The following is a 27,824-nucleotide window of genomic DNA, read 5'->3' as shown; positions in this document are numbered from 1 at the left end:
AAAACAAAAAGTTATTAATTTACTTCGTAAAAAAAAGAACTTTCAATCAACGATAAATAGAGTTACATAAGTAGAAGCTGTTTTGTTCAGACCAACAGAAAAGAGGAGAAAGTATTGTTGATATTATAGGTTAGTTCTATAACTTTGTTTGTCTTTCTTATATTCTTTCAGTATGTAATCTTTTCATATTTTATCTATATTTTGTAATTTTGATTTAATTTACTTAAATATTGAAATAGTTGTTTCATTTCTTGTTCCAGTTTGCTTTTACCCGATTTAGTTACTCCTTGACCCCATTTAGTAAATATTACTATCTATTCCTCCCAAAAACTTTCAGAATGTCAAAACAATTCTCTTATCTATCATCACCCATGTGACTTTGAATCATTCGATATCTATTTTATTGAAAAATATGTTATAAGGAAAAAAATTCGGAGGCATGCCCTTCTTCTTCTCAACTTCCTTCTTCTCAACTTCCTTCTTTCTTAATTTTATTTGATGTAGATGCTTTACACATCCTTTTTATGAGGATTATAAATAAGGTTGTGCAGGAGTTTCCAATCAAACTCTTCCATAAGCCACATTTTTATAGTCTGGTGAAAATCTGAACCAATCTGGCGAAACTATGGAGCTGTTTCATCAGTGGACTAGTCATAAAAACTGTTCCACAAATGTTCATTTTCCCATTTTTACCTCATACATCCGGAATAAAATTAATAAATATTACTAACTTGTAAATATTTTTTAACTGTAAATTTTTCGCGACATAAATGTTGCTGATAAAAGTTTAAAGTTTCCCAACTGACTACGTCAACAAAGTAATTATTTAACAATTGCAAATCTGATATAGACCAATCTTTCAAAAGCTGTTTTGATTTCCCATTGATCAAAAAATGTCATTAGCTAAATCTAATTAGGTTAATCAGCCTGTTTACATGAGGAAATCAATACTTTTGTGTGTAATCACATTCTCAAAAACAAAAGAATCGCGCGTCAGCAAAAATATTTGTAACCTAGAACTCATACTCCATATTTTTTATGACATGAAAAAAATTAAGAATTTTAAGAAAAGCGACAGCTTTAAAACTTCGTAGTGTTTTTTCAAAAAACTTAAATATAAATCAGTAGCCCGTGGATATATCCACGGGTTCGCCGTTGTTTATTTATCACATTTTGTGTGTGTCTCACTACTGCAGTTACCATTTCGCGTGACAGCCAGACAGACGGACAGACGTGTACGGGTATTATAATATAGACTAGTCGTTAATCCATGGAAAAATCTACGGGGTCGCCCATCCTTTAAATTTACGCGTCGCAACAAAGTGGATAAAAGTATATCGCATTTGATATTCGTGCGCATTTTAAAAATTTTTTGTTTCCGTTACAGGTCGCTGCTTTCGTGGACACGCAGACAGACGACGGCTATTATTGAAGAGTAGTCGTTGCCCGTGGAAAAATCCACGGGTTCGCCCGTCCTTTATATTTACCTGTCGCCACAAAGTGGATAAAAATATATCGCATTTGATATTCGTGTTTCCGTAACATCATTTTTTAACTCAGCGGGGGGTCCGCGCACAGACAGACAGACGACGGCTATTATTACAGAGATTGATTTCCGTTGACAATCTTTCGTCATTAAATGCAATTTATGGCCACCTACTATTTACCACAGTGAGAATAGCCAAAGCAAATTTCTTGGTATTGTATGCACCTTTTATGCACCTTACCTGAACTCTCTGAAAATTTCCAGCGTGATGATAGCATGTTCACAGCTAAATAATTTGAAACATTGTGGCAACCATTTTTCTCATGTCACCAAATTCAGTGTTTTTCTGGCTTAGACATAGCCTAATCACCGACGCCATCATCAGTTTTTCAATTGTCACAGTTTACCTAATGGAAGAATTAATAACATAGCTCTAGTTAATTTTGGCGGAATTTAAGATATGAGATTTAAGCGAGATATAGCTATCTATTTTTAATGTGATGTTAAGTTGTAATTGTTAAAATGTAGCTAATCTCTTTTAATGCTTTGAATAAATATAAAATGTGTTTTAATTTTTTTATTTGCACTTTAAATATATTCTCGAGTGTAAGTATTGGCGGATGATTTGGTGCCCTTTATGAAAACATTTTTTTTTTTTTGATACCATCTCCCTGTTTTGCCCGGTACTGCTTGAATTATCATTTTTGATGAACACAAACAGCATAAAAATAATCATCCTTTCAACTTACAGTACAAAAAAAGAATAGAAGCCGAAACGAGTTAATTTGTAGACATTACCGCCAGAGATACGTATAGGATTGTTATGCGCAGTGTATTTGACTAAATAAAATAAAAAAATAAAGAATGCCATACCTATGAACTCCATTTTTGTAACCTTGAGGAATTAACTGTTGATTAACTACAGTTCTATGACTTCATCACCTCCATAATTTATATCCAATAGCAAAATCCTTGCATATCGCAGTTAAGGCACTATCTCCCACTATATTCATAGCCTTCGACATTTATTTTGCGCTCATACTTTTTTCCGTCTATGCAGTATTTAAGTAATTACATTAGCACTAAAAAGCTGCCACCTTAGATGTGAACTCCTTATAATTTCTTTGCCGGCAGTCCCAGGAACCTAAGACAGCTTCTAATGCTAAAATAAATAAAATAAATAACCGGTTTAAAGTTGATATTTAGTTTTGGTTGTGAATAGAAAAAAAGCATAGTTTGAAATTTCAAATTAAACTGCTTGAGTTTAATTTGAAATTATTAATTTTAAAATTTTAACAATGTAAAATATTACTGCCACTGATATCGTTGATTGAGTTTGTCACTTAAAAAAGTTGCAAATTTCAATATTTAGCAGAGTCCTTCATCAATAATTGGGTTTTGGACAAAGGAAGAAAAAAACTCAGTAAAGATTTCCTGCTAAAAGCATTTATTTAACTGAAAAAATACAACGCAATGATAAAGGTCATTGAACTAGTCTGCAATATCTTTAGATATATAAGACATGTGCTTTGTGTACGCATGTTAACCTATAACACTCATAACACATGCTTCTTGGTGCAAAGCTTTTTCGCTATATCTGCATGGTAAGCAAAATGCTTCTTGTGTAGAATCACATAACATCAGATAGCTCTAGTTCATATCCTCAATACCACGATGTTGCTGCAATATCCAACATCACCTTTTACCATAATGCTCTTCTTCAAATATCCTTTTTAATTTCAAAAACAGTATATACTCCCTGGGTTAAGCTGCTGTCTTTATTTACGGAGGAGAGACAAGAGTGAGAGCAAAGTGAGAGTTTAATGCATACAATCTGTTACGTAATGAACTTAATTGGCTCTGTTATCAATCTTATTGATAGTTTTTATATATTCTAAACCTCATGGGATTTTTATATGCAGTACAATATTTAATTCGATTCAAAAGAAGTTTATAATTAAAATATAGGATAAGATATTAAAAAAGATTACATAATTCAATACATCATTACATAAAACAAAAAGTTATTTTATTCATTTCTTAAAAAAAAGAACTTTTAATCAACACAGAGTTATATAAGTTGCAGTTGTCAAGACAGAGAGAAATCATTGTAAGTTTCTCGTTTTATTTTTTTTGTAATGGTAGATCCTATTTTTATGTATTATTACGTCGCAGTTTTATTTTACATTTTTTATCTCTTATTTAAACAACTTAAAAGCTGTTTTGACAAATTGGAAATTATAACTGCGTTTTTAATATTATTTCTTCTTGAAATCTTTTAATTTTTATAAGAGTGTATATACTAGCATTCTTTATTTGCCCGACGCGGAATCATAATATAACTAGTCTGTCACCCGTGAAAAAATCCACGGGGTCGCCTGTCCTTTAAATATCACATTTTGTGTTTCCGTAACACGACATTATTCTCGCAAACAGACAAAATAAATGAAGATGACTAATGTTTCAGACAAGCATAAGGGTAAATTTGCAGACCGGCATACCTAAATCTAACAGAACATAAAACATAACAAAAGTCCTTTAAAGTTACCACCGGGAAATGGGCGGCATTATGCAATTTGGGAGACATTGCACCTACTAAGAATAAAGCAGTGTAACGCTTGGGCAAAAAGACAATAAAGTTGTTGTTGTTAAAAATGCTGATTGTTTTTAATTTAATTGAGAATTAAATCTAAGCGTGCCACGAATTCTGATTTTTGTGATAGAAACTATTTGCATCAGCTCAAGTGCGAACAAAAACACTGCAGATACCTCAAGCGTATATTAATTTCATTTTTTATTTGACATTACTTACAACTAGAGTCTGTAACGCTCTTGAAATTTTTAACATGCACCATATGTGCACCATAAGCACCATCTGGCGCTATTGCTGCGAGATGGTGCATATATGCACTTTTCCACACATTAACAGAACAAAAAATTTTTACATGGTAACTAGACCCTTAAAAAAGCTATTTTAGGCACTGTACCGTAGTTAGCGAAAGTTTTGTGTCATATTCCGGATTTTCCTGAACACGTGTTTCATTTATGATGATGAGTTTGTATGCAACAAAGTTCATCAGGACAGAGGAAAAGTTTGAAGATTATAAGGATATTCTTTTGGTTTATTCAGAATGAATAAATGAAAAATTGGTAGCATGTTACTCACTGATGCATACGAATCCTAGCCTGCATATTGTACAGGTATTTTGTATTTGGACAGGACAACAGTATTCCTTTTGAAATCGATAAACCTAATTTGTTATCTTTTGATAGATGTTTTAGGTATTATATCGTTTAAATTTCATTATATTGTATTCGTATGTTCCGATATGAATCTCGTGCTGAAAATTTGACCCTAAATATTGGATTATTGAAGTTATGTAAGAAATATAATGTAGTACTTTTTTTAAGATTGTAAAAATCTTGCTGACTCAACCTTCAGAGTTTAAATGGAACAGGATTTAATAATTATTCTTTCAATACGCATGGGCTACAAACGTTTTATTGTTGCTTTTGTTCAACAAAGAAAACAATTTTTGTTAAAATTTTCTTCGTTGGTGTAATTCTGTTTTTAGTACCCAGCCCTCTAGATGGACGGTGAATGAAAAAGTGCGTTCATATTTTTTGGAAAGGTTAAAGAATCATATGTACAATATATTTAAATAAATGTATCTAAAAACATATGCATGATTATACATGATTACAGAATATATACGTGCAACCGGTTTCCAACAATTTCTTAACAGCGGCAGGTGTTGTAATTGAAAATACACACCCTAATATTTACCTTATTATATTCTCTGTAAGTGTATACAGAATGGCTCCATTAAAAATTTGACCTTCTACCCCATTATAGTTGATTATGAACGATTAAAATTGTCGAGGTCATACTCTCCAAGCAATCAATGACTTATCAGATCAGTTTTTTTCGGTCTAGAATGAATGAACAGCATGATTTGTGTACATATAAGGTATTGTTCCCGAGTGGTCACTGTCGTCTAAAAGTAGATTTCCTGGTTCGGGAGTCCAATTATGACGGACAAGTATAATCGGAATGTATAGTAGTTAAACTGAAACGGACTAATTTTTTATCGCTGATATACTGTCTGTCAGTAAGGAAAATTTATTTACAGAGCCACGATACAAGTTGCAGCACTAGAAAACTGGAAGTTGTAAAAATGCTTTGAATTTTTCCAAACATTGCTCATAGTATTACATTGGTGTAAAAAAAAACTGTCCGCTTTTTATAGACGTCCTTGTTATAGATTTATTTGCAAAATGTTTGACCTGTATTTAGTGTTAATCTCCGTTATGTAGAGGTTTCCGCTTTAGACAGATTTCACTGACGGATTTTAGTTCTGTGATAAACTACACGTTCTAAGCATACACTTCAAACACATTTATCGAAGTTAAATTTTTATTGCTGGCAACAGACACTGAGGGAGCATGCGTTTAGCACGACCTTTCCATCTCATGTTATAACTTGATGAACTCGTGCAATACGCGTGAAAAACACGTGCAAACGATCCAGCTAAATTAGACACAAGTTAATGAGCCATAACACTATCTGTCAATTATTTTTATGCGGTAGTTAATGCAACATTCCATCAGTAAAATGCTTAGTTATTACCCTTAAATTCAATTTTTAAAATCTGTTAAAAAATATTGAACATCTCAATCGCGTAGATGACATATGAAGATTCGACCACATTGTTTCACTCAATAGTGTCTTGATATTCACAACACTTGTAATCTATCATTTGTTAACACAACGAATAACCTAAGCCAAATGCTGATGTCATGTTAGAACTTTTTTGGAGGAGGGTGAAAGTGAGGGTATTGGAACGGGGCTGAAAGTCTTGAAATTACCCCTCTAGATTGCCGGAAAAAGGCATTAGAATTCAATAAAATGATTTTTTTTTCTCTTCGGCAGTTGTTTTTGAAAGTTATGTTTTGTCGTGAAAACATTCGTTTCACTGTTGTTATCAAAGAACACAAAAAAATTGTCCAATTCATCGGTTTAAAAAGGGGCGAGGAAGTAATTTTGTTATTTTTGTGTTCTTTTTTTGTAAAGAAACTAACCTTAACTTTTAAAACTCATTGCAAATTCCCTTTATCCTGCTTCCTACGCCACTGGGTATTGTTCTTGAAGTCACAATTTAATCATAACAAGAAAACTAAATTTGTACTACAATTTCTGCTCGATAAGTGGAACTTTCAAGGGACCGAAAAAAATGGTTCCACTAACGAATGTTCCACTTATCCAAAAAACGCAGTTTGGGAAAAAATTTAGAAGCCCTAAAAATACAGATGCAAAAGTTTTCTAGAAGGGTTAAAATAAAAATAGCAATTTTAATTTAACAAAATTTCACAACTTTTTAATCTCTGTGAAGAAAATTATGAATGGATACTTGTTCTCTTTCGATCAATCTGACACACTCACGATCAAGGAACGTATTATATAGGATACAAATAGGCTAAGTCTAGAAGTGTTTCGGTTGCGTTTCTTACGTCAGTGCAACTAGGCTTTTACAAGCATTCATTGCCTTTCATTTTGCTATCAACTACAATTTTGTAAACTATCGATTATTTCATCTACAGATAGCACAAGCTCAGTGGCAACTTCAGAATTATCTAAACATACAAAATCTTTAGAAGTAAAGATGCTAAGGGTTACATGCTTTTGGTGAGCCTTCAGTTCTTTTAAATTGCCCCTTAGCTTACTGAATGTCTCATTAAAATCATTTTGCTTTCAAAATCGAGGAAAAGTTACGACGCTGCAATTTAGGCTCAAGGGACCAGCAAAATGGTTCCACTTAGCCAATGTTTCACTTATTTGGGTTTCCATTTATCCGAAGAAACTAAGAGAGTATGATAAGGCAAATCCAAGCGACTGTGGAAAATGGTTCCATTTAGTAAAAGTTCCACTTATCTGGACTTCCACATAGCTAGCGGCAACTGCATTTCAAGTAAAGACAGTTTTGGAAAAGTAAAGAATCATATAAAACGTTACGAAATGCAACAAAACACCATAATGCCTTCCGGAAATATAAAAAGTTTAAATTGAAACCAAAAAAATTGGGCCACTAAAAGAACGTCCAACTTATTTTGTTAAATATGCGCAAAAGTTGTGAATATCTGAAGTATTTTCAAGATGTTGAGAGTCTGCTAAACAAAAATCAACTTAGGAGCCATGAAAGATGATATAAATAAGAATAAACATATAACACAGATATGTGATATATATTTGGTTTGCAATATTGTGTGTGCGGCAAGCTAGAGGGTGGACCCAGTTATTTACGGGAATTTAGAAAATCGGACTATTTTAGTTTTACACATATGGAAAAGGAGCTTGTTTGTTTATTCTGACTGGTTAGTTAAATATCTTTAAAAATTTAAATGCACGACTACATGTGAAAATTATACAATTTGCACTTTATGTCTTTGGACTTCTGACCTTAGCCAATATTTTGTTATGGTCACACGGCCTAAAATATTTAAGCTATATTCTCACAAAAGAATTTTATATATTTGCAAAAACGTGGTGACTAGATGCAACATATAAACAGTATTCCAATATTCTATTATGATATTATTGCGTTTGTGGAAACAGCATTATAGTAGAACGCTGTGCTTGTAGCGGAACCTTAGTTAGCATATATCCTCATTAACTACATCCATGGTCACATGTCCGAGTCTTTTCTTGTTTAGTAAAGAGGTTATATTACAATGCGAGTTCGACCGTAGACAGCTACCTTAAGCTGTTGTCTCTAATACTGCGCATGGAATTTCACTATTTGTATTAATTGCTGACCTGGTGTTCGTATCACATACACATAGAAGAAGGCTGTTTATGGTGAGCATCTTCATGTATGAAATTCGAAGTTGATATTTTTTCTATTAAAACGTCGAATAGTAAAATTAGATCGAACCAAGGTTGTCAATAAAATTGTCTCTTGTATATTAACAACAAGCTTGTCAACAAAACACAACAAGTGTACATCTTTCAAAAGGTCGCGCCATGCTTCAACATTTCGCTTACATTTAAGTATACTGATTGCTTGTACATTGTAGGTTTTAATTTTATTACACTTTAGTCAATATGTTATAGTGAGGAGTTGCATGTTATGTGGATAGTACGAATTTGTATGCTTGTTATGTTGTATTGTCTTAAAGAGAGAAGCTGTTGTTACTTCTTCTATAAGATTTGTAAGTGATAGTAGAAAAAGGAAATGCTCCTGTTAATAATTTTGACTTTGTTAACAATTTTAACCAGGCCGCAAACAATGTCATTATTTTGGGCAAACAAGTTGTCCTTAACTAAGCATTAGGGATTTTACGGAACAAGAACGGGACTATTTGCAACTATTTTCAAAGTTGCCAGAAAAGCCCCGTCCTATAAAAGAATGCGTTAACAAATGAAACAAAAGCGACCACTTGAAAAAAATCAAAACAAATATGGTTAATTTCAGAATCGGCATGATTTTATCAGTAGTAGTATAACATTTTTTATTTCCTTTTCTTTTCCGCCCATAATATTTGTTTTTATTTATTTATTTATTTTGGCTACAACTTTTTACGCTGTTTCGTTGCTAAGTTAGATTTCTACGTAAATTTCCCCAAAATGGTTATCTTTTTAATTACTTTTTTTAATTGCTGTTATCTTCCATTCAACTCGCATAAAGAATGTGACATATTTCAGATGAACTTATGTAAAAGAGATGTAATGAGGTCGTAATGAATAAAATTGGAAAAGGTTCAAGCCACATTCATATGGCATGCTGATTGACTTATCTTTCTTTTATATCGAAAAAGGGGATTGGGGACAAGATTATCGTAATTAAGTCGTAACCTTACTTTTAGAGCAGTAGACTGGGGAGTAATTTGTTTCTTAAAGTATTTTCAGACACAACAATTTAAAAGATTAGTTGTTGTCATGGCAACAAATAAGAACAAAACCAAAAATTAATATTTGTTTTGTTTCACGGATGTTTAACCGATGACAACTTTCTTAGTTTTTATAAGATAATGGTAATCTTTATAGCCTCTTCAAAAATATTTCTTCTTAATTACGTAACTTCCATGCAAATTTGTATGATCGATTTAACCAATCAAGACCGACTGCAACACTACATTGACACTGTTTCTTACACGGTAAACCAATCAAGATTGACGGCAATCACAACAAGCTGTAAACCAAACAAAATGTAAAATCTGGATTCAAAATTTTTACTTATGATGTTTTAATAACAATGGGCATTTAATACAGGTTTTACATCCTGCGGTTGAATGGGCGGTAATTGTAGTGGGATTGCAACAATGGCGGTAATCTTAATTGTAATATTTGGTGGGTTAATGGGGTTGGTGTTATTAGAAGGGGAGTTAATTACATAATGTCAGTCAGGCACAAAGGGCGTTTTATAATTATGTATTTTAATGAGGAGTTGCACCTGTCATTAGAAGGGCTATTAATTGTTTTAAGTGTGCTTGCGTTTGGGGTGGAGGGTGGGTTAGATTAAATTTCACTGTTGAATTCGTGTGAAGGGTCTTGTAGCACGTTATTATAATGAGCGTTAATTAACAGTTTTTGACGGGGGTTAATTGATAATTTTTCATTCAATACAGTAAGATTTCGGGCTCATATTTTTAAAACCCTGAAACAAATTCAACATCTTTATCCTTCGTATATGAACAAATTTTTTGGTTTACAAATTTATAGAGCAACAATGATATATATTTATCTATCAAAATTGATTATGAACAGAGCAGTTCTCTTTTATTTACCATGGCAACACAGTTTACCGCAAGACTTAAAATTGTTATATCCGTATCCTGAGCCAACACTTTGATCAAACAGGTTCCAAATTAATAAACAGATTAATTAATCAATCAATAAAAACAATTTCTGTTTCTGCTTAGCTAGAGTGTTTCTGTTTATCTAGAGTGAAAAGAAAAAAGAAAATGAAAGTAAGTAAATGTACATTTCACAATTTTTCACGGTCAATTCTAAAATGCCTATAACATATTCTTTATACCAAATTGCAGCCACTTGAAATACGTTTTTTTTTGGCTAAGGAAAAATAGCTACAGTTATCACTGACGCATGTTTAATAACCTGAAGGAAATAAACTTTTACAAGCTGAAATGTGATATTCTGGTGTAAAACAAACACCAGATATATTGTACGATATATTGTTTTCAGTACTTTTGGTCATAGCAACATCAGACGCTTTGTACTCTTATGCACACCAGCATCCAAACAGTCATTTTTGGAATTGAAACTCAAACAAAAGGGAACACTTTCTCTTTCTCTCAAAGTCGCTTCAAAACGAATGTAAAGATGATTCATTTGTATTCTCAGCACGGTTGTTTCTATATTAAGTTATTTGCATTAGTCAAATTGACCAAATTATTTTCTTGGCTAAAATTATATGTTACACAACATTACAAAATAGGCGGTTACAAATTCCAGCAAATTCGTTGCTAGGACTTTTTTATGATCAATCATAGGCGATTGAAGAAATGAAGTTGGACACGAACTTAAAAAACTGTAATTGCATGCACATCAAGAACTTTTGATGACGTCAGCAGAACTCGTTAACAAATGTGTGGTTGGTTACAAGCAATTTGAGCGGTTTAAACTGACGTTCAAAATTTTCGGTTATTCATTAGCAGATATCATTTAATTTATCCTTCCGGTCCAAAGTGCATGCAAAAGCAAAGTGAAAATGCTACAATATTTCTTTTAATTTTTACTGGATGCTTCGACTCCATCTTGATGATATTAAAAGACGCCTAATCATGCGAGACATGTCATTTCTTTCTTTTAATAAATCATGCTTAAAGTTTTGTTTACAAATTTTTCCAGGAAATATTATCAAGAAAAATGACATACTTATAAGTTTGTTGTGTGGATACGTGAGATTGGACAGTTGATTGACGACTATTTGACGTCAATTCTAACTATTAGTAGCCTTAAATCTTAAATTAAATACGTAATTTAAAGAACAATAAAAACATGTTATTGTCGTAAACCATTTGATTTGCGATTCGATTGGTGTAATGATAAGGTTGCATACTTTGTTTGACTCACATTGCATGTTTCTGACATAATTCGTGTCGCAGCGTCTCTTCTTTACTTTTATAAAAAGTATAACAGAGTAGTTCATCAAAATAATAAAACGCATAACAAGTTTTAAGCAATGATAAACCCTCTACAAGTTCACCCCCTTTTTAGTTGAATTTCTTTAAAATAGTATTTGTAAGGTTTGTTTGCTAGAAAGTATGTTAGCTGATGTTAGGTTTAATATGTCGCGTGGGTAATGAATTCCCACAATTTCAGCAGTACAGATGTTAGGAAAGGAAGTGAATTTTCTTGACTTTTATGAAGGTTCAGAAATAATTTCTTGCGGCTTTCCAAAATTAACCTGAGTCTCTTTTAATGTCTAGTCGCTATAGTGTAATACACCTTTAAGCTAAGTACAGGCTGCATCAAACTCGTTGTATGACATTTAAGTGTCAATATTACTCGTTATTGAGAGACCTGTAATTATGGTTATTAATGAAGCGATTAAAGTTAATTGTGATTTTTACACTCATTAAGCCATACGCATGGAAGGATTAAGCGGAACAAGTTGGCAGAGAAATATGTTGGATAAATACAGCGAGAGCTGGAAAAGGTTAGCTATTTCAATGTGAACTTATGTTCATATGATGGTTTTTATTATGTTATAAGAATTATTAACATAAATACAGGTTGATTGGCGAACGGTTGATCTTACGCACAAGTCTTCGTGTGCTTTTTTAATTAACTTTGACGGTTTGTTTGGAAAGATTAACAGAAACACAGAGAGGGAGTCTTGATTAACAATTATAATTTCGAGTGATTTCTATTTAATGAAAAATTGATTAGAGACAAGAAAATATGATTTACATTTTTGGATTTTTATACGATTTGTTATTTTAGCAGTTTTGACAAGTGGATATAAATTCCTCAAAATTAATTTTTGTCGATTTCATGATTCGCTAAATTGAAAAGGCGGTAAACCCAGAGCTAACAGTTTCGATAATTTTAAGTGATATGACGGCAACCTGGTAAGGCTGAGAATACTCAAGAGGATTGCAATAAATCGGGATATCGAAGATATAAAGATATTGGGATCAAACATTTGTTTGATAGTGATAATAATGATAACGAGATCACGGCGTTTGTTTGAACTCTGAAACATTTGAAGTACTAACAACTTACTTCAGCAGTAAGGGTTTAACGAAACTGTAAAAAAAAGATAGTGTCTCAAGCATTTTTCCATTCTTACTCATAAATGAATTGATGTAATTTAGTACGTTACGCAAAACTCTCGCAACTCCTACACGTCATTTTAACGCGCGTCATATTGACGCCCACGCATGAAAGTAGTAAAGTATGACATCATAGCTGCGTGTTTCTACTTTGCAACAATTAATAACTGTAACATTTTTAAAAAAGACATTCCCGTTGGTGATTTGATATAAGATAAACAACTTAATTGCGATTCATAACGAATCATCACGGTTTGTGTGTCATTAGAGAACTAATTAGCAAGACAAATACAAAATGAATTAATGCTTGATAGAATTTATTGTAGTTGTTTTACATAAAGATCTGTTTGATGGTACAAACATGGTTTATTGCTAACATTGGCAAGGTGCTTGATAGATTGTTAATTTTATGATGTCTTTTTTCACGTTAAAGCCGGCTTGTTAGTATCTAAGGAAAAAATGTTTTTTAATCAGTAGCAACCAGATTTTCACGACCTTTTGTAACCCCGTGCACTCTTTGGAAACACAAACTCCGGAAGTTTGGTACTTGTTGGTTATTTCCCGAGCCCCGTAGTCACCTACTGGTCAAGGTTATGGTCAGGGTTAGGTTTACGGTTTGGTTAAAACCTTGTTGGAGGAGGAGGAGCGGGATGACTAGCAAGTACCAAAGTTTTCACCACAAGTCAATGTATGTCAGAAATCCACAATTTCATGACGGTATTATCCGTCATGAAATTGTCTAAAGGTACAGGTGTTCCTAATGAGAGCTTGCTTTTAAGGTTTGTGTCGAATATCTATATAAGTGCTCTTTTTTTCAAATGTAACGGAAATCCTGCCCTTACAAGGAATATGTTTCAAATTCCCGTGTAACAAAAGGTTCTACGTCAAACCAAAAAAAAATTGACTAGGATTTATTTTTATATGTTAAATTATCTGCGGTAAAATTTTTCTTTCCAATAAATTATATTTCACTTTGCGGTTAATTTATATTGTCTACAAAAAAAGTCCTTCGCTATTCGCAAACTTGGCGTAAAAATTATCTCCATGCCTATTTCTTGTATTCAGACACATTAATGAATTGTTTCACGGCTGTCAAGCCGAGGTGGTGCAGTTTAAGTCAAGATGGTGCAATTCAATCAAAAAAAAAGAACTTTTACTCAACAGACAAAATATTTTTACAATGGCTTGGATGACCACATTTTTATAATTAAATTTTTGCTACTCCAATATTTAACAAACACAACATGGCTTGGTCAATGAGATACTAGCTTGAACAACAACGCACATAATCCTGCTTATAGTGTTATCAAAAAGTGTTTTGCAAAAAAAATACATGCTTAAATGTACATACTTAAAAATACATAGTTTACACATCATTTTTTTTCCTGCGGAAGGCACAGTATAAAAACTGAGCGCCTGAAGCATTTTTTGCTATAAACACCAAGAATATGACGTCTTCAAACCCATCGTTTAACTCAAACAGTCACTCTCCTTATTTTGCATTTTTTGTACAGAACTGCTTACTCAGCTTTTCAAAATTATTTTTCTGTGTTGCGTAATCGGCGGTTTCATTGTTTGTTGTTGTTGCCATACCAATAAAAACCATTAATGCTAAATCTAGCACATTTTACGGCAAATTTCTGTTTTATTGCCAAGAGAGAGGTTTAAAAAAAAGGAAACGGAGAGAGGATACTCTCGCTAATTGATAAGAGTTTGTCGTACCATTTAGATTTTAAAAATGGCGCGAAACAGTCACTTTTTTTGTTTTTGTTTTAAAAGAATGATATCACTTGTAAGAATGATATTCTCTTTTTTATTTATTAATCAAATATTTTTTTGTGTTTTGTAATTTTTCTTCAGTCAATATCGCTTTTTTTTCTTTGTTAAAATTCTTTTGTTCAAACTATTATCATTCTCGACCTAACATCTGCTTTCCATGACAGCATGACATGGACGCAGTAAATTCATCACCTTTTACCAATCTCACCTGGACCGTGTTTATTTCTAAACTCCAATTCCTTTGCATCAAGCTTATATTATTTCCTTACCAAGTTAAAGTCGGTTCACTAGCAGTGTAATTCAGGCATGTTTCTTTTTTATTTAGGATGGTCGAGGCAATGGCAAACCAAGAAAGGTGGATAAGCAAGCAAAGCCCACCTCATGGTAAATTTTGATATTAGATTTTTGTTTTATATTTCTTTTTGTTTTTATTTCTAACTAGTCTGTGAAGCTTAGCATGTCAATGACGCTTGCCATGTCAATGAAGATTGCCATGTCATTGCTGTTCAAGGTTCAGGATTCTCTACATAACATCCTAGGTAGTAGGGTTTGAACAATTCAAGTTCTCCACTAAGTCATTTAGTACAATGCAAACAACAAACAGTGTAAACTTCTTACGATCCGTATGTGTTCTGCAATTTGAACACTTTGAAATAAGCAAAAAAAATTGCAGAGTTGATATGTAAGGATCTCCAACATGTATGTAATAGTGAAGGGTCCTGTTTTTAGATTTTGATGTTGTGGATTGGTTTAAACCACACTCTCTGAGCAGTGATTTTATAAACTTATCAATAAAATGACTAAATAAAGATTTATTCGTTTTGCAAATTCACGTTAAAAATAAAATTTACTTCGGAAAAGGGGGGAGGAGCATGCCCCCCCTGGCCCTTCCGGCGTCGACGTCCTGTGTTAGTTTTGCACCACAGTTATAGTTTAGAGTTTGGAACGTTAAGCGCTCAATTACATCCATCTAACCAATGTTTCTAGTGTTTCTAGTGTTTCCGAACCGAAACTTTCTCATGCATTACAAAGAAAGTATATTTCCCGCAAGTTTTCCTCAAACACAACTATTTGTCTACCAAAAACCACTTCTTTGTCGTCTTTTTATTTATATAATCCTCTTCCTTTAGAAAATTAGGAAAGAGTATTTATTTTTAAAAAACAAGGCTGATAGGCTTTCTACTCTGTATTGTTGCTTTTCTTTTTTCAGGCTGAACTAGAAACTTAATTTTATTTTTTATTTCCCTCCACCCCGCCCTCCCCCTCCCTCCCAAGATATAATATTGCATATCCGGCTAAATTATTCATAAATAATAATATCGACATTGAACTTGACAAACACGCTCTTGACAAACTCACCATAATGAGAGCGGACATTTTTCTTTTAATTGGTTTGTTCACCTTAAGAACATCAATAAAAATTCTCACATATTTAGTTGGTCGATGTTTTCTAATTATAAACCAAAAAAGATAACAAAGTACATGTTTCCAAGTCATTTATGCAAATGTAACGATTTCATGTACATTTGAGATACTTATAAAAACCGCTGGCTGCATGAAATTCAAGCTAATAAAGCAACGCCCCCGGGTAATCGATATATTGATAGATCATCAACATTATTTATTATATAACGCACGCTGTCTTATGTTTCATTATGTTGCATAATCGAGTTTCTTCCACTAAACACCACAGCGATAGCATCTTAATCTATTATGTCACCGTACCATTTCTTATTTGCTTGTTTGTTTTTTTTTGTTTGTTTTTTTTGCTTAAATTATTCTTATTTGAGACAAATATTACGTAAAAAATGTCTAAGTCTATTTTATATTTGTGCATTCTTTTTTTCACACCCGCGCGCATAGTAAGGTAACTTTTTACCGCAAAATTCACATAGATCTAACGTCAGCTCTTTTATCGCCAATACAGAACAACAAGACGTGCATTGTGTAAAACTTGCATTCCACTGTGGGCGGATTACTGCAGCAGCGAATATCTGGTCAACTATAAATAGTTGTAATAATGGATCCAAAGAAAATGTTTTTCAGACAAAGGATGAAATTTTAATATCCAATTACCACTCAACAATTATCTTTTAATAACACAATTATGTCGCGTGAGAGTATGTTAAGTAAGCCAGCCTCATCTTCAACCACGTTACATAAATTTCCCTAATAGCTCTATATTGCCTAACAATATCCTCGTGCCCAGGTTTTTTTTGTTTCTAAGACAATTTCTTCAATAATTTTACCTTTCCGAAGAGAAAGAAATGGTTTCGAAGGTGCTATCGATATTCTGTAGATAATTTAAAACAAGAAAAAAGTTTTATATAGTCTGCTTATCTTGCAGATGGTTGGAAGATTTGAAAATGTTTTTTAGTTACAACAGCTTCTATTTTCCAGAAAGTTATGTTTTCATGTAATTAAGTGCACTTGGTTAAATGCAGTATTTTTTCATAGTTCACTGTGGTTCTCCCAAAAGCCACGGGTCAGTACACGGAAAAGCAGCCATTATGGCTTACGGGAAATACATCGTTTTACAGGCGAATGTTTGCAATTCAAAGTCAGATTTTTTAAACACTGATTGGCGTTTGCAGATTAGATTAATTTGAAAAGGTTGAAAATCTGTGGGAGTTTGAATGTGGGCAATCTGTGAAGGTGATATTACTGAATGAGTAAATTGCTTTTTTCTTCTGACGTTTGACCCTTTGTTTATTTATTTTCTTATTTTAGAAAGTAACAAAGATACATCTAAAATGGATTGGCTGAGACCTCACATGATGAGGATTGATGATTTCTGCGCGTCATTAAATAGTGGTCAAACGTACGTACATATTCCAAAAACAATGAAACGAAGATATGATACAGGAGAATATCTTTTACCATATCGTCCGTCCACGGACAAAAAAGAACATGAATATCGGCACAGCATAGGAGAGTCATCGCATGAATATAAACGTCAAATACGTTCTGTCTCCGTTATTGTGTCCGATAAAAATCGATCGTTGTCGGCAAGTTCGTCTGTTCCATCTCCATCATCAAGTGTGGGAGATAACGAAGATAATCATCAAGGAGAACATAATGGAGAACGTGACAATGAACTAAAATCCGCTAAATATCAATACAATCCCGCGCCGATGGCAAAAAAATCAAAACGTCAGTTTATCCCGCCTGAAAACAAAGATCAAAGCTACTGGGAAAGGCGGAAGCGAAATAATGAAGCGGCAAAAAAATCGCGAGAACAAAGGCGCGAGAAAGAAATCGAAGTCAGTAGAAAGTGTTCACAATTGGAAGACGAAAACTCGGGACTGCGTTTCACGATTGTGAATTTGCAAAAGAAAAACGAACAACTTGAAAATACAATGAACATTTATAAAGAAATTCTCATGAAGAACAATCTTCTATGAAATGAAAATAAAACGTAATTCCGTCACTCCAAACGAAGTTCTTGTGACGCCGACATGTTTTGACAGCATTTAACAAGACGCGACGCGACGCGTCTATGACGTTTAGTAGATATCTGTTTCAAAATGCTTGGTTTACTTCGTTTTTTTCAAATCCAGTGAAAGAGGATTTAAAATTTTTTTGACGATGCTTGTGTGTATATAGTTTATTGGGTCTTCATGTATGTATGTAAATTTAAGATTTATGGTGGAGCCACCTTATAAAGCATCTATGGTGGAGACACATTAGAAACATCTATGGTGGAGACACCTTATATCGTGTGATCAAATCACTTCTCCTTTCTACGAAATACATTTTTTGTTTTGTAGCTAACTTGAAGTTAATTCATAAGGAGCAATCCCATTTCGGGGGTAGGTGTGTTCTTTTTTGAATACCAAATAATTTTAAAGTGGAATAGATATAACTTCTTGCAGGAGAGATTTATAATCATTTCTCTCTCAAAAAGTAAGCAAATTACGTTACGGGACAAGGTAATTAACCTTGTCGGTAAAGAAAAGTCGGCAAAAAGTGACCAAATTATGGTTCGGTGACTAATATTTTTTACCGACTAAAAATCTTTTTACCAGCTTTTTTTACTGATTTGGCTTTTTCTTTCTTTTAAGACCCAAAATGTTCAAGAATAGAAGATAATAAGTTGTATTTTTTTACAGTTTACATTAAAATTGTCACACAAAAAAATTTATCACATTGCTATGCATGTATTTTGTTTTCTATCCAAAAAATTAGTCGAGAAAAGTGACTATAATGGTATAATTTATTTGAAAATAACAACCACTTTTTTAGCTGACTTTTAGAGCATAAATGGCGTTCATCCCATTATTTTGTGGAACAAAAAAATGTCAGACAAAAAGTAACGAAATTTTTCAGAGGCAACAAAAAATTATGTTTGACGAAACTTTTCGCTAAAATCAAAAATCAGTGTCACGTATCACGTGTAGGAAAATGTCAACAAGAATCTTTTAAAATAGACAAATGTGACGAACTTTTCTCTAGGTGATTTTGTCCGACGTTTGTTTGTTCAGCAAGGCAGGTAAAAATTTTGTCATTAAAAGTAATATTCAGTTCTACCTTTCCCATTTCCAACATTCCTCTTAGTAGGGAGCAACTTTACCAGAAGGCACTTTACTAATATAAACTAAAATATGTATTGTTTCTTTTCCTTTAAGCCGAAAAGTTATAACATAAAAATATTTTTGTCTACAAATAAGTAATTGACTCTTAAACAACAAACTTCAGACAGACTAAACTTTTAACCAGTTTTAACCAAGTTTATGAGGACGATAACTACACTCTTTTTTTTATTAAACTAAATAACATTTTATTAACATAAATCAACCTGGAATTTAAAATAAAAAACCAAATGACCAAAGATATTATGCGTGGCAAGGAAACACTTTGAACATTGAAACGGTGACATTACACTACGAAACTACATATAACTAATATTGATTTAACAATACATTTAGATGCAATCGTAAATTGAAGCTCTATTCGCCAACGCAAAGTCATTAAGATTATTGTCCCTATCTAGCGTCGATCTTGAACCCCGTACTTATCAAATTATCGATTGTAGCAACGAGAAACAGATCTTTGTTCGTATGACATTCGTTGTCAAAGATACCGGAATAGGCCGTTTTTTCGCAATCATTTCGACTAAGCGTTTAAAGAAGGCTTTACACTCATCGCCCATCGCACCATTTGTCGCAAATACAAGAGGTGTATAGGAAGCATTCTCCACTTGAAGAACGCGCTCGTTGTACTGCTTCTTCTTTTCTGTTTCGTTTTTCTGGAAGGTTCTTCTTTTTTTTCATATCTCTGTACCTCTTGCGCTCCACCTAGAGTGCATTTAAAGCAGAACTTCATAAGAAATTTCATTCTTTTGATATTATACTGTGCATCATCACATACAATATCGCATGTAACATTTTTCTCTTTTCTCCAACAAGTGATCGACATATGTAATTCATTTTTCCACACCTAAATCGCCATCGTTATTGCAGTAGTTAAGACATGAAATAGAAAAAAAAAGAGTTACAAAGTTGCATTAGCTGTGTATCAAGGATAGTTTGAAGAGAGAGACTTATGTGACACCACGTGAAAGTTTTATACTCGTCATATTATGCGCATGAGCGCTGATAACCCGATTGTATTGTAGTGCAGAATCCGAAGAAATACTTTCCCGACGATGTTTTTGGCGGTTGAACAAGGTACTACATAATCCGCGTGAATTTATGCTTTGCCATTTTTTAAAAACCTTTATAAAAACGCAAACTTTGTTCCACTTGAGGCGAAACCCTTAACTGTCACCCCCCTTAAGGCCTAAATTGTGTAATGCCATCTTTTATCCGATGATGAAATGGTGCCATGAAAGAGAATTAAAGTTACCATGTGAGAAGTGCTCAACTTTTTACAACGTTGCAATAGCAGGTAGACAAAAATCAAATTCGTCGAAGCCGAAACATTCTTTAGGGTTAATGATTTTCTCGGATGATGTTTAGTCGAGTTTACGGACGGTAAAATAATTAAAAATTGAGTAATATAAAGAACTTGTCACAGGTGTAAAATAAAATTGGAGATTAGTTAATTTACCGGATAGATTGCGTTCTTTGACTGTTTTAAACGCCACTGCGAAGCCTGTATACGGCTGATTTACGATCTTCACCTCTGAGAATACGCTTTTTTTCACACAAATATATGAAAGGTGTTTGATATGTTTTTAGAGGGATTAATCTCTCTTATATTAAATTCCGTAATGTTTGATAAAATTTACGAATTTTTATAGTCAGTAAAAAAATCGGGCGCTGAAACTAATATGGCTTTAAGAGCGAAGAAACAATTAGTGTTTTTATATCCCATTGTTCTTTTTTCTCCTGTTTTTATTCACTCACTTCAGGCTGGCTATGGACATGAGCCTTATGCTGTGTGTACTTATAAATCAAATTATCCGCCTAAATCACGAGTGTTGCAGTTATCTACTTCTCCGCACTTCAGTTTCCTACTATCCTCGACTTTTGCGCCGTTTTACTTTTCATAACGCGAAATAAACTTTTTTTTTCGCGCAAAATTATTTTCACAGATATTATTATTTTCTATGTAAATTGCTGATTACACGTTCGCTACATTTTTCTACAGATTGCAAGTAAAACATTCGCATTAAAATCTAGTCCTTCTCTGTTTTTGTCAAAAACAAAACAAATCAAAACAAAATTATCGTGAGACGCATTTAATTCGCACTTTTGTATTCAATCCATAAACCAAAAAATAGTAATTCAAAGATCATAAACAATGTTCCTATTGATGTTCTGGTGTACTGCGTCCATTTAGAAAATATTTTGCTCTATCCGCGTATATCACATTATGTCTTCTTCTTTAGAACGACTTCATAATCGATTGATGCTCCTGTTACTGTGGTACAGCTTTCACGTCTACCACACAACTACGACTCAGCATGGTGGCAACAATATCTTTTTTTTATCAAAAGAAATGTTGACTAAGCAAAATGGATCCCATTCGTGTTGAAAGTATTAAGAAGTCTATAAAAAATGAAAAATAAAATTGTAAACAAAGTCTCTATTCTTTCGGCTACTTATCAAGTGCTTTCACATGTCGAACTCAAATCCAATGTATAGGCTATACAGGAGGAAACCAAATCAACGTCTTTTTCACGAATATTTTACTTAACCCTATTCGGTCGGGGGGAGGGGGTGATTTGGGCGAATTCCCTCCCCCCCTAACGGCTTTTTTTAGTAACTTCTTAATGCTACGTTGCATGGCTACAACACTTACTGAGTTTTAATATTTATCCATTAGACACCTGCATGCCAAATTTTCAGGTCCGATACCGTTCAGAGGCTTTGATATTGGGTATTATTCGAAACTACCCCTAAAAATCTCTATGAAATCCTTAAAATAGGGAAAATTTAATAACTCTTGTTAGGATTATCGTTAGCACTTGAAACTCACAACACGATTCTGTTTCATCAAGAAGAATCATTTGGCATGTTTTGAACACGTGATTAATCTGATTTCCCGCATTTTCGGGCAATTCTTGGCAGTTTTTTATGCGATCTGTGTAAAAACCGGAAGATATGTAAAATACCTTTTATTTAGCTTTCAGAAACTTCAAACGGAATGTAAAATTCGCTTTAGAATTAAATTAATTGAATTATATATAGTGGCATTTTGGACAAATTTCAAGCTTTTGATGACGTCACAGAAAATGTGCTGACGCAAGCAAAAATTTATTGCTGCCATTCTGTTCCTTTTGTGACGTACTATAAGTGTGCAAGTTTGACTCAATTTGAACAAGTCCATGAAAAGTTATTGAGGGGGGACGGATTCCCCCCCCCCCTACTCCCCTCGGTCATATGTTCGAAAAACCCCGGACCGAACAGGGTTAATGCGTAGCTTCACCCGTCGCACATGTTTCCGGTCATCAGGTTTTCGTTCTTCGTATAAATCCCGAGTATTTTCTCGTACATATACCGAGATCGGTATTTCGTGCTCCGTAGCACGAAGTAACAATTCGGCTACCATTTTGAACGCATAAATACAGCTATTTTGAGAACAGGCTAAAGTTTCAAATTAAAAAAATATCTCAAATGTATGCGTTTCTTTGAGCTGGGAAAGATAATAATTAAACGGGAAATTGGCTTCACCATGATGGCTTCCCCCAGTGGCTGACTTATTCCACGCAAAATTACTGTAATCGAGTATCTGTAATTGAGTATCCGTAATCGAGTATAATTAAATCAAAGGTCAACTGATATTTACACAAAAATATTTCAAGTTGTTAGCATTTACGGGTTAATTAGGAAGCTAAAAGCGATAAAGACGTTAACAAAATATGTAGCGAGAATGGTCAGCGTTAGGGCGTTTCCCTCTTCCCCTTCAAAAAACGCAAACAAGAACAGAAAATAAACTACAATTTAACCAAGTTTAAGAGATTAAAGTCACGATATTGTCTCAATGTAAAAATCACTCACAGTAAGAAATCATCAATGTCCATCGTTCTTGCTCGTTTTTTTCCAAAATCATTATTTGAAAGTATATCGTTGACTTTATCCTTCATACTAAAATCTGCATCAACCATCTAAATATTGATCAAATTAATTTTTTACATATATTCAAACACAAAATTACAAAACTAAAAAATTTAAAAAATAAATCTTTCTAACACTTCGTTGGCCTATAAGCTCAACTTCTTCAGATAATACTTTATTATAACCTGTAATGAAGTATTATCTGCAGAAGTTGAGAAATTTTGAGGTCAGGAAGTAATGCGCGAATAGTGCGCTTTAAACACTGTTTACTACATCTCTGATAGTTGGGCATTTCCAGCTTCATGGCTGCAAACCTTTAGCCAATTTATGTCGTATGTCGATTCTGTTTAAGCAGTCAAAAAAAATATGAATTACCTACTCATTACGGTGCAAAATTGTAGGTCAAATATTTTACACGAACTAGTCGTTAGCCCGTGGAAAAATCCACGGGTTCGCCCTTCCTTTTTATACCGCATTGCGTGCGTCTCGCTACCTGCGCAGCTAAGCTACTATTTTGCGTGACAGACAGATGCACGGACGGACGTATACGGGTATTATAACATAGATGGAGGATATAATGAGAAATGTTTCAAAAAACACTCACAATATCGTTCATGGAACAATGAACCTTGTAATTCTTCTCCAACATCTCTATTACCGCCTTAGAACTAAATCAATAGAGCAAAACATAACATTAGTTCAGTATGTGTGTACAAGAACGACAAATTTCGAATTTATTTGTTACCCATTACCACCCTCCTCCCCTTTCATTACCACCCTCCCCTCCCCCTCGACGTATTCAGACTGAAAATAACTTTAATTATAAATGGAAACCTAAAAAGCATATTTTTTAATAAAAATTATAAGGAACATAAGAATACGCGAGAAAGACATTTTGTTTTGAAGATGTGATAACATAACTTAAAAAAAATTACCACCCCTCCCACCTTCCACCTCCCACCCACAGTTATTGTTGATCCACTATCCACATAGAAGATTGCCGATTCCAGATTAAACTTCAAAGAATGAAAATGAGATTTTTATAAAAACCCCTCTCTACAGTTAGGTCACTAAACTTTTAAACTTTCAAACGGCTTACCTGAAACATGCAGCCAAAGTTTTATTTTTTCTTACAAATGCAATCCTCACTAAGCCATCCCATTCCTAACAAAGACAAGAAGGAGTTTTGTCTGAATTTTAAATTTTTCAGTCTCACTTTATATGAGAAGTGAATTTCAGATAGAAATTATTAGCAACAATGATGTTTTCAGTAAGGTAATTTAAACTTTAGTTATCTCAATAAGACGAGCCGTAGTCAATCAAATCAAATCAAATCAATTAATATATTTACGAAAGCGATAAGTAGGGCTAGTAGAGACAATTATCCATAATGTAGGTAAGCAATTATGAGAAAATATCCCTCCCTGCTTATATGAATGTTATGATATTATTTTACAGAGCTTTTTATTGAACAGGGCCTAATACAACTGCACAAATACGATTATACGTATATCACTGTATGGAAATTTTAAAGGTGGCTTTCTGTTTCTGCAATTTGTTGTCTCGGGCAATTTTATACCAAAAACTACGAACCAAAGAGTTTACCAAAGTCAGCAAAAGATCATAGTTATACATATGATACGATTCATCCAAAATCATGCTCAGTTGAAATAAAGGTTGATGTGGTCACGTATAATTGTTTACATTGCTCAGCTACAAATGTCACTTCTTAACATTGAATAACATGATTGGAAGAGGCGGATTGGAAAGTCATATTTTTGTGGATGATTGTAACCATATTGGATGCACGTAACAAAAGACCCAGGGTAGCAGACATTGTCATGTTGTAAGTCAGAAAATTAACTTTACATTCACCAGTTCGTGTCAAGTTTATGCTCCACATTTATACTCTTAAACAATCAATGTACATTCCCTCACAGCAGCAGACTTGCTGCGAATAAGTTACCTGAAAATTAATTGGCGGTGGTGGATTTTTGGGTTCTATTCTCACAACACTTGATTCCACTTTGGGAGGTGGACGGAAATTGTTTTTACCAACCTAAAAACATGACAAAACTAAAATAGTACAGCCCTGATAATATTTTATTAAAACAAAAAAACAAAACAAAACAAACAAATTTAAGAATGTACAATTAGGAAAACTTTATACCTTCATCAGATGATCCACTCTTGCTAGCAACTGGGTATTGATTGAGAGACGACAATAAAGCTTGTCACCTGGTTTCGCAACTAATCTTTGAGCGAATTCACGTTGAAACATAAGTACAGCACATCTAAAAACAAGTTTACACATTTATACACTAAGCACGTTTCGAATCCTGAGTCAATACATGCTTTCCTCGAATTAAAATCATTGTCGATTTTTATGGAAAAGAACGTCTATTCACAAAATTTGAATTCAATATAGACATGGTCATTTAAACTTTTAAAGCAAATCTTTTTAGCTCAACTCCTTCTCCACTACTGTGCCTCTTCATTTGTTTATTGAAATTTGTTTAGAAAATGATCAAACCAACAGATCATTTTAATTGCTATAGGAACCCTATTTGCTTTTCATTACCCAAGACAACCACAATAAGAATTTTAGGCTAGACAAAGGTTCCATACTAAAATCTAAGCGTCTGATATAAGATATTAAATTTTAGCTGAGGAATCTAATCTAAAATTCTGCCAAAAATACAAGGCCAGAGATTCCAGGTTGGCATTGTTATTGCAAAAGCGAATGGGATATCCTATGTAGATAATCCAAACTCTACCTGAAGAATGGTCGATGAAGTAACAACTTGAACACAAATGGCGATGAAATCTAAAAAATAGCAGAGCATCGATGAGTAAAAACCTACACTAAGTTTCAATAGATACTTAACAAAAAAAACAACTTTTTGCTACAATGATTACAAATTTATGTGAAGTTCGTCATGTGAAAAATTGATTACGACATTAATGTCTACTTTTAATATAAAAGTACCAAAAAACAGTGAGCATTATTTTTGATATATGTCAGCATATAAGTTTAAAGGTAAAAAATTACCTGATATGGCATGTTCGCTACACAACAATCAAAATATGGCAAATCTGTTTTCATCACGTCTCCAACAATTAAATGCAACTTGTTCGATTCTGGGCTGCAAATAAGTCAAAACAAAAAACTTTTTCTTAATCCAAACACTCATACTGTAAAATGAAGGATGTAACTTACGTTCCCTGCACTCTTTTTTGCAGCTCTGCAGCCATCCTCGGATCTAACTCGCATGCAATCACCTAACAAAAATAACAATATTATTTAATCTCAAAAATACATTTTCAAAAAGAACAACTAGGATATACTAAAAGTGTTTGCATGGGTTAAGGATATAACTGGGTAAATTTAGTTAATCCCTACAGGGGTCCCAGGAGATATTTCTAACGTGATAAAATTGGCATGGTCAGCAGGTGATTCCAAATTAGGCGAAGATAATTTAATTACTATTTCTATGGCCAGCAAAGAGAATATTTTTTGGTCAGTCAGTTGGCAAAATAAAAATAATAATGAAAAAAATAAGGTCAGCATACATATATTTTTCTGTACATGCATTAAAAATTATGGCGCTTAATGATATGAAGTAACTAAATTCCTTTAACATCGTACGCAACGCATAAACATAAGCACATGAACACACATGAAGCAAGTTTGAAGTGAGAATACAACTTGGTTGGTCTGGCCTGGATTGTGAAAAATCTAATGAGATGAATCATGTCTCATAGATAGCAACAAATCATGCTACGTAGGATGACAGACACAAAACTGATATAATATACACACCTTTTTACCTTTTTCCAACATCTTGACAGTCATGTTACCTGTACCAGGACCAATTTCAAGAACTGTATCTGTACTCTTGATTGAAGCCTGAAAAACATAAAACACCTTTCACATAAAAATTAAAGTGTCTTTAAATTATTTGGCAGAAGCCAGGCTATCATTTACTTGCTCAATCATTACTAAAAGATGCAGGAAGAGTGAAATATATTTCGAAAAGTTTACCAGGGAGTGTGGAAAATGACGAGGAATAATTTGATGCCTATTGGTAACATTGAAAAGATAAAATTTATGTAGGAGGTAATAAGGACAGACTTGATGAAAAGGAATTTACTAGTCTCGGGTTGTAAATGTTCTAGTTGTGTTTTGCAGATCAAAATACAAGTGATTTTTAAAGTCACTCTACAAAAATCTCCTTTTACCACTAAAAAAAGATCAAAGAGAAGATATGCTGATGAAACTCTTATTTCAGTTAATGTTAGCTTACTTTGTTCAGGTTTCTACTGTTTTCACAGAATAGTTTTGCCAACAGTAACATTTTCAAAAAATTTAAAAAATATAGAAAGTTTTATCTAGAGATCTGCTCAAGTAAAAAGTAACAATTCAAGAAAGGCTAATGTATACCTTATCTATAATGGCATTGACAATAAGTGGGTTCTTTAGGATATGTTGACCATGCTCAGTTTTGAACTGAATTCCTATAAAATATAAATTTTTAAACTCACAGTATAAACACAAATTTTTTCAAGCGTTTAAATGATCCTGAATAACAACAAGTGTTTACAAAATTACCTTCTGCTCTAACCTGCTGATGGTTTCTAGATTTCTTCTGTATTCTTTCTTTCGGCATTTTTGTAATTTTATTTACTATGCAGAAATGGTAAAACAAAGAATATAAAAGAATCAACGTTGTTACCGCTGCACAGAATGACTTGTA

At 33.3% G+C, this 27,824-nt stretch overlaps 2 protein-coding genes across 5 annotated transcripts; one reads left to right on the top strand and one right to left on the bottom strand.

Annotated features, from left to right (window-relative positions):
- Positions 1-21,871, top strand: LOC130630737 (thyrotroph embryonic factor-like). Of its 4 annotated transcripts, none has more exons than XR_008982112.1 (3): positions 1-129; positions 14,889-14,947; positions 21,399-21,871. XR_008982112.1 is itself a non-coding variant. In XM_057444333.1 (3 exons), exons 2-3 carry the CDS (start codon positions 14,890-14,892, stop codon positions 17,965-17,967), a joined length of 732 nt encoding a protein of 243 aa, XP_057300316.1. In that variant the 5' UTR covers positions 37-129; position 14,889; the 3' UTR covers positions 17,968-18,332. The 4 variants fall into 4 exon arrangements, 3 of the variants coding, with proteins under 3 accessions (XP_057300316.1, XP_057300317.1, XP_057300315.1); XM_057444333.1 differs by lacking the exon at positions 21,399-21,871 and adding an exon at positions 17,294-18,332 and having other exon boundaries at positions 37-129; XM_057444334.1 differs by lacking the exons at positions 1-129; positions 21,399-21,871 and adding exons at positions 3,500-3,596; positions 17,294-18,332.
- On the bottom strand, positions 21,233-27,773 carry LOC130630736 (probable dimethyladenosine transferase). The gene is made up of 12 exons (XM_057444331.1): positions 27,680-27,773; positions 27,512-27,585; positions 26,891-26,977; positions 26,288-26,349; positions 26,120-26,213; positions 25,845-25,894; positions 25,238-25,361; positions 25,034-25,126; positions 24,167-24,231; positions 23,672-23,735; positions 23,011-23,117; positions 21,233-21,558 (listed from the first exon to the last, which is right to left on the bottom strand). The coding sequence occupies exons 1-12, from the start codon at positions 27,735-27,737 to the stop codon at positions 21,516-21,518; spliced, it is 921 nt and encodes a 306-aa protein (XP_057300314.1). The 5' UTR covers positions 27,738-27,773; the 3' UTR covers positions 21,233-21,515.
- Positions 27,774-27,824: the final 51 nt, after the last annotated feature.

The sequence above is a fragment of the Hydractinia symbiolongicarpus genome, chromosome 2 (genome assembly GCF_029227915.1).
Source record: "Hydractinia symbiolongicarpus strain clone_291-10 chromosome 2, HSymV2.1, whole genome shotgun sequence".
NCBI lineage: Eukaryota > Metazoa > Cnidaria > Hydrozoa > Anthoathecata > Hydractiniidae > Hydractinia > Hydractinia symbiolongicarpus.
The sequence above is the reverse complement of the archived record's forward strand: the minus strand, read 5'-3'. Positions and strand labels throughout refer to the sequence as shown.

Bases quoted from the DNA above. Each gene is read 5' to 3' on its own strand.
- LOC130630736 (XM_057444331.1), bottom strand. From the start codon at position 27,737: ATGCCGAAAGAAAGAATACAGAAGAAATCTAGAAACCATCAGCAGGTT. The intron at 25,895-26,119 runs GTAATTTTTTAC...GCTATTTTTTAG, and splicing joins TAGCGAACATGCCATATCAG to ATTTCATCGCCATTTGTGTT. The intron at 21,559-23,010 runs GTGAGTGATTTT...CATTTTTTATAG, and splicing joins GACATTGATGATTTCTTACT to ACTTCTTAATACTTTCAACA.
- LOC130630737 (XM_057444332.1), top strand. From the start codon at position 12,098: ATGGAAGGATTAAGCGGAACAAGTTGGCAGAGAAATATGTTGGATAAA. The intron at 12,166-14,888 runs GTTAGCTATTTC...TTTTTTATTTAG, and splicing joins TACAGCGAGAGCTGGAAAAG to GATGGTCGAGGCAATGGCAA. The intron at 14,948-17,293 runs GTAAATTTTGAT...TTCTTATTTTAG, and splicing joins CAAGCAAAGCCCACCTCATG to AAAGTAACAAAGATACATCT.